The 7372-nt window shown below is 49.3% G+C and overlaps 1 protein-coding gene across 1 annotated transcript; it reads left to right on the forward strand.

The window, feature by feature from the left end:
* Positions 1 to 6372: 6372 nt before the first annotated feature.
* Positions 6373 to 7053, forward strand: LOC120705053. Its single transcript, XM_039989586.1, has 2 exons — positions 6373 to 6538; positions 6631 to 7053. The coding sequence occupies exons 1-2, from the start codon at positions 6452 to 6454 to the stop codon at positions 6922 to 6924; spliced, it is 381 nt and encodes a 126-aa protein (XP_039845520.1). The 5' UTR covers positions 6373 to 6451; the 3' UTR covers positions 6925 to 7053.
* The last annotated feature ends 319 nt before the right edge of the window (positions 7054 to 7372 follow it).

The following is a 7372-nucleotide window of genomic DNA, read 5'->3' on the forward strand; positions in this document are numbered from 1 at the left end:
AAAAACCAGGTTTAGAACCCAAGCCACCAACCAAAAAGAACACAACACCACACGCACCTTCGCGCACAGTGACGACGTGATCCGGCCAAGGTTCCCAGTCCCATAAACTCCCAAACTCTTCATGAAGCCTGCACAAACCAAGGCAGATGTCAAGAAAATCTTTAAAGCACCGGGAAGAACAAAGAAAACCATGCGCTGAGTAACTTACCATCAGCGCCAAAGCTCTCAACATCCTCAGGGAGAGCAGGCTGAGTCCTTGACAAAACCTGAGAAGAAGTACCGGCTTCCGAAGGATCCAGTCCGAGCAGCTCCCCGAGTTCCTTCACCATGCTTGCAACATCTACTTGAATCGCATACCGAAGATAAGGATCAATATCAGGCCCTTGAAAAGCAAGGCGCCTAGAGATCAAGGGAATACCTAATTCAGAGAACCTGTCTCTGGCTTCGATCAAGTGGCTGGCAGCCCCTGCGGCCTCCTGCTCATGAACTCTATCTTCATCACTAGTAGGGTTGAAACGGATGGGAACAGGCGGGAAAACTCCTCTCCCATTTCCGTTGCCATATTTTTTGACCGAAAACGGGAGCGGGACCGGAATGGCCGGGAACGGGAACGGGATCGGGATATACGGGATCACGGAAATGGACAAATATGGGTGGAATATAGCGGAAATGGGACGGGAACCAAGACTTTGACCAGGACATACACATGAATATACAACGACACAAGTGCAAAGGAAGATTATAAGCATTAAGCAACAATAATCTGGCCCAATCAATAGTGACACTTGACAAGTACAAGTGACAAACAATACGTCAATACCACAGTTTACCAGCAATTATAATACATTTGAGTCAACACATAGACAGTAACCTGCGGGCTTTATTAATTGGGCCTATCTCGTATTTGTTAAAAACGGGATAAAAAACTGGATATCACGGTCGAAAAACGGGATCCCGCAAATATGGACGGGAGACCCCTTCTCCCGTTTCCCGTCCCGCTTCCGGATGCACCCGTCCTGTTTTCCGTCCTGTTTCCTAGACTTTTCTGTCCTGTTTCCGTATAAGTCAAAATACGGGACAAATATAGAAAAATGGACGGGAAACGGGATTTTTCGCGTCCATTTTCAACCTTAATCACCAGCAGCCAATAGACTAGAATCCTTCGGAGCTTCCTCCGCTCTGGCACCTTCAACCCCGTCCAAAGGAACCTTCTCCCCACGATCTTCCTCCTCTTTTTGTTCGCCATCATCTTTTTCAGGAGACAAGGTCCTCTCATCCATGATTTGGGGGAGACACACTGCCTCCTTCTCGGGCGAAACCTTTGCAGGTACCAACGGCGTCTCTTCGTCACTTTCCTCGTCGAGGAGGTTCACTACTCGAAGAGGGGCCCTTGCACCTTTCTGCACTGCCATCAAGACGGTGCCCACAGTATCCGGCTCTGCACGAAACGAGCCAAATTGATCAAGATAGAGGTGAACCCTTTCACCACTGCGCGAGCGCCAAGGAACGCTACTCTCCGTAGCACGAAGCTCTCGTATAAAGGCATTACTACCCAAATCCTCAGTGATATGAAAAGAATAACCATAAGGACAGATACCTTTCCTTTTTGGCTCCTTCAGCTTGCCTGCAGCAGGCTTGGTCACGGAAGCCCGCAAAGGTTTCTCGGCAGCTCCCTTCAGAATCTTCGTACTTGAAATCTTTGCAGTCTGGGCCCCCACAGCCTCAGTATTCTTGGCCCTTTCAATGGCAGGTTCTTCGGTTGCCTTCACAGAAGATGCTGAAGCTTCCGCGCTCCTCTTCTTTTCTCGAGGAGCTTCGCGGGGGCCAGACACAACTTTCATTTCAACAAAACTACGATTCACCCTAGCCCGCTCTGAGCATACATCAACGAAAGAATCATGTTCCTTCGAAATGACAAGACCAGCGATTAGAACTGCTTCTTGCTCCACCTCCTCGACGATCATGTCGTCAGAAACACCCGCGGGTTTCTTTAGCCCAAAGTCAGGGAAAGGAAGCTCATCTCTCAGACCAACACCCTGAATCTTCTTGAAAGAATTCAGCAGCCATCCACTAGTCAAAGGCCAAACCTTCGCAGCCAAGTACTCCTCAATCAAATCACGGCTGCCGATGACGCGTGCCGCCGAGGCAAATGTAGAACAACACTCCTTATAACCAGACGCGGTCCTCCGAAAATCCGCCTTGGTCACATGATCAAATTCCTCAACCTTCGCAGCAAGAGGATAGGAGACAACTCCCGAAGAACCGGATCCCGAAAAAGCAATCTTCGCATAAAACCAATATTGCACCCAGTCGTCCTCCCATTTGTTCTTCTGGCAGAAGGACAGCTCCACCCTCTCAATCTTCTGAGTTTTGTTTGCCCTTCTTGGATGAAACGAACAGCACCCGCTCTGAGCAAAGTATATCTGATCTCCATCGTCTAAACAAATCTTCCGGGTTTGCGGATACATCTCATAAAGCCTGCAGAAAGCATCCGCATCCACAGAACCACCGAAGGTCTTCACCGCCCAGAAAAACTTTGACAGTTGCACAATTGCATTGGGAGTGAGGTGGTGGGTCCGAAGGCCAAAGCGAGACAGGATCTTCGGAACAACAGGATCAAGCGGAAATCGCAACCCGGCAACAAAGAAATCACAAAACACCACACTCTCTCCTTCCCGAGGGTCCGGGATCACCTCATCTTCAGGAGCACGGCAGACTACAGGACCAAAATACCCCTTCTTTTCATAGCTCTCAACTAAAGTTTTGGTGGCCCAGGACTGCCCAAACACCAATGTTGGCGGAGGTTTCTCCCTAGCCCCCATCAGTTCTGATGGGTCGGCTTCCAGTTGCGAGATATCGTCCTCGCCTGGAGCCAACTCAACCCTCTCAGTAGTAGAATCTTCCTGATCTTCGGAACTAATTTCCCTCGTAGTCAACTTCAAACGAGCCATGCCTGCATCAAACCATACTGAGTCCAAAAAAAAATTTACAAGGAGTCCGCAGAACACCCCACAAAATTGCTTCTTCGATCAGCTTCCGCGAGTCGAATGATGGGGCGAAACAGTCGTGGTCGCTTTCACGACTCGAAGGACGGAGCGAATCGAAAAGCGCTACGTGTCGAAAAAGACAAGCTGGCGGAGGTTTACAAAAGTCGCGAGCGTGAAAGCGACCCCCTCCCTTTGCCCCCTTTTATAGGGGAGTAACTTCACACTGTTCACCCAGCGGTAAAACCGAGGAGAAGCCAAAACAACGGCAAACCAGAACGCGACGCGTGTCATCGAACACCTTCGGTTCACGCCCACCTCCAACCTTCGGGGGAGACACTTTCACATGAATGTCTTGTCTGATCTTTTTCTTCTTCGACTGTTCATCCGGTCGGAGTCGGGCCTCGCCCATGAGGGGCTACTGTTGGGGATCGCCCCCTCACGAAGGTAGCGAGCCCCGAAGGTGTCGCGAAGGTATCGTTTAGATTGCCGCACCCGCTAACAAACAGAGCCTTTCTTCTGTATCACTTGCAAAATAACAGGGACACTCAAGCACTAAAGGCACCGAACATTGATGTAATTGATCAAGACCGCATTCCTGAAGGCGATGATGGGAATCTTCGGGTGTGCCAGCCAGCTTGGAAGCAGAAGGCAATACAGGCAGAGCTCCGCAAGGAGCGCCAAAGGTCCCTGCTGAAGGTTGTCAAGCAACGTGATGCATGTGATTCGGGTAGGAGTGCACAAGTTGGACTGTCTTACTCAGGGAAATTAGCAAATACCCCTATTGTAATCTCCTGACCTCTGGAAAAACCGAAGAGGCATTCTTGGAATGTTGTAATAAGGTTGGGGGTATAAATAGCCCTCAACCCAAACATTGTACAGGGTTGAACACTCTGAGAATTACAGTGCAATTACGATTGTGCAAATTGTCCCACTGTGTTTTACATTGTTTCGTACCTTCGCCTCCTTTTCCCTGTCTGGTGATCGAACCAGAGATCCCAACATGGAGATATGAACAATGGATTCTCAAGTCTAAACTCTGAAGATTGTAGAGATGGAAAATAGCGCATCAGGCAATAAAACATACTGATGAATTTTGAACTTCACATATCAGACATTGAGGCTAATTACCGTTGCCTTTACTTGTTCGGCAGTCGATCGTGATCGAGGTCGGAGACACGGAGAAAATGGAGTTGCCGTCGTTTGTTTGGATTGATTGTCTCGGCGAGTCGTGAGGGAGCCATGAGATTAGATTAGATGTGGTGATAATTCTAGGGGATTATTAGAGGAGTTCACGCAATCACGCACTCATATCTGCCGCATCGTGGGTGAACGGGCAGGTTTGTTGCCCCGCTATTATGGATCCTGGCATGCTGCTGTGTAGCCCTGCTAATAGGGCCAAACCCGCCCCAAACTCACCCCAACTCGTAGCTTACTTTCTAGAGAAAGCACCCACCCCGCCCCAAATATATATATTTAGCACCCACCCCACCCCGCCCCAAAAATGCGGGTCGTGCCATGGGTCTCAAACGAACTGGAGAAAGGGCACACGGCATCATGGTTCCAAAACCTTGCTTTCTAGGAATTCAAAATGTCTTTCCACAATGTGAGAAAGCCTTTTCCTGCTGTTAAGAACAAACTTCCAGTACAGATTATACACTCAGTAGTAATAAAGAGGCTGTCAGTGTTTTACCGTCGGGTTCTCCGAGGGGTATCCCGAGGAGAGTGGTTATGAGTAGAGACTCGCCGAGATCAGAATGCGATGGTGCAAGGAACACAAAGATTTAGACAGGTTCAGGCCGCCGGAGAGTAATACCCTACGTCCTGTGTGGTGGTTTGTATTCCCTCTGGTATTGTTCGATGTCTTGGAGGGGTCCATGTTCGCCCTTATATAGTCTGGGGGAAAGGGTTACATGGAAAGTCCTAGCTGAGTACGGTTAGAGTCCTACTCCGAGTGGGTCGGGTAGTTTCCTTGTACTTAGGCTAGTTCTACTGCTGTACGAGTAGTTACAGTAGAGGTAGGGAGTACCCATGTAGTTCTCCCTACTCTAGAATATTCTTTGCCCGTGAGCAGTCCTGCTGCCCCGTGTCTGACAAGCCCCCGAGCTCTTCATAGTCGAGTCCTGTAGGCATTGAGTATTTCTGAAGATGTCCATCGAGTGCTTTCGAGTGCTTCTTTAATCCATCGCTCAGGCTTGGAGTCCTTTGAGTGCCTCGACTAGTCTTCCGAGTATTTCTTTGGCTGCATCGAGGCTATGAGGTGCTCCAGCCCGAATTTCTTCTTCCGATAGGTGCGCGAAGTACTCGCGCTCCATATGGAGTAGCCCCTGTGCCTTAGGTTGAACCGATGGATCAGGCTGAGGGCCATTTTCTATCTTCAGGTCTATTTTTGAAAAAAGTTTGTCATTTATGACACATGTCTCGCAGCCCCCGAGCCTTGACTTGAAATCCCTCGATTTAGGGTTATGGTTCCCAAACCGAGGCGGTCTTTGTGACCTTTGGTTTTCTTGGTAATTCCAGAAATGTCGTTGCCCTATTTATTTAACAGTAGAGATCCGATCTGCGTTTTTATCTGTTCTTGCCTTAGACCACCTCCTCAACCTTGATTCTTCCCTTGATTTGTCAGCCCCCGAGCATATGCATGAGAAGCGGCTCGTGACCTTCCAAATGGCGCCAAAGAGGTCCCGGCGTCAGAGATCTGAGAAGGAGGCGACAATTGCAGATGGTTGGAGGAAGAGTAAATTGTCCGAATCCGCGATCTCATCCCTTGTCGGTCGTCGACTTCTCCATCCTCGATCTGTTGTTCAGTGGTTTTCGGCTGAGGGACATGATAGACCATATGAAAGAGTTGCGGAAACTGTTATCTTCAAGTCTTTTGTCGGGCGCGGATTGGGAATTCCTGTTTGCGACTTCTTGCGGGGTCTCCTCTTTTTTGGGGGGATCCAGCTTCATCATTTGACTCCAACTTCCGTTCTCCATATTTCTATTTTTGTTCATTTATGCGAGGCTTTCCTTGGAATCTACCCGCACTTTTATTTGTTCAAGAGTCTATTCTTCTTGAATCCCTATCCAAAATTTTCAAATGTTGCCACGGTTGGTGGGGCCAATCTTGAGCTTCGATCTGAGATGGCGGGGAAATATATTTTGTATACTCCACGTCGTCAGATTGGTGACTAGAGGGCCGAGTGGTTTTATATAGACAATCATGCACCTTCGCTGCCGGACAGAGTCCTTGGTCCGCCCAAGCACTGTCATGAATGGTTTCATCATGGATGTATCCAAGTCTAGGAGGAAGAGCTGTTGCATCGAATTGTTGTTCTGAAGAATAACGGGGTGACTGGTGCAATGGTTGCTTTTTCATGGATATATCCAAGTCCAGGAGGAAGCGCTGCCATGCTGGGTTCGAGTATTCTGGCCTAGATGACCCCTCTCGATTTTCTTCAAAAGTGATTCATCCGAATGAGGCTATGGCGATTCTGAATGACCTTTTTGAGGGAGTCGACTCCGTGCCAGAGCTCCCTAAGTTGTATCGTCGTAAGCACCCGCCGAATCTGGTAACTTTCTGATTCTTCGAGTAGTTTTTTGGAAATTGTCTTGCCAATTTCTCTTTTTGGTGCTTGTTGCTCACTGTTGCTTTTGCTTATAGAGCGATGTGCTTGTGTTCCGGAGTGATGCTCCTCTGCCTGAAGTGCCTCGTCCACTTCATGAGACTCCAAGTGCCTACCGACACTTTGTTGATTCTCATCCGGATTCAGCTGAGTTTGATAGCTTATCGGGTGATGATTCTGACGGGGGTGCTTCCCTTGCAGAAGATGTGAAGGGTAGGGCGGTCGGGTCTTTGGGTCGGGGCGAGAGCCCTGAGGCTGAAGTTGGCACTAGTTGTCCCAAAAAACCGAGGACAACTGTGCTGAAGAGGAGGGCTAGCGGCGATGTCAGGTAGCTCGTGGAGTGGTTTTTGTCCCGTTTTGAGCTGTCTGTCTAATGCCCTAGCTTTTGTCTGTAGCCCTGGTCCTGCGCCCAAGCAGAGGCGAGTGGTAGAGGAGGGAGCTCCTGCTGCTGCTGCTCCTGATATGGCAGAGTCGTCGAGGAGGGCTGGTGGGGCAGGATCGCAGCCTTCGGAAGAGATCCCTATTGGTGAGCCCATCGTTCCTCCTTACAATGGTTCGAAGGCTCTTTCATTTGCTCGACTGCTTCATGAGGATAGGACAGCAGGTGCTTCGCCAGGAGTTGTCGAGGAATCGAGTGATAGCCTCTTGGAGGAGATTAGGGCATCGCCTCCTCCCTTTGAATACTATCATGGCGAGCAGCTTGAAGATGATCCGCAGTTGACGGCTGGGAACATGAAGAAATTTCAAGCTGTTGTGCGGGAGTTCACCAGGTTTTCTGTG

Source organism: Panicum virgatum, chromosome 4K, assembly GCF_016808335.1.
Source record: "Panicum virgatum strain AP13 chromosome 4K, P.virgatum_v5, whole genome shotgun sequence".
NCBI classification, from domain to species: Eukaryota; Viridiplantae; Streptophyta; class Magnoliopsida; order Poales; family Poaceae; genus Panicum; species Panicum virgatum.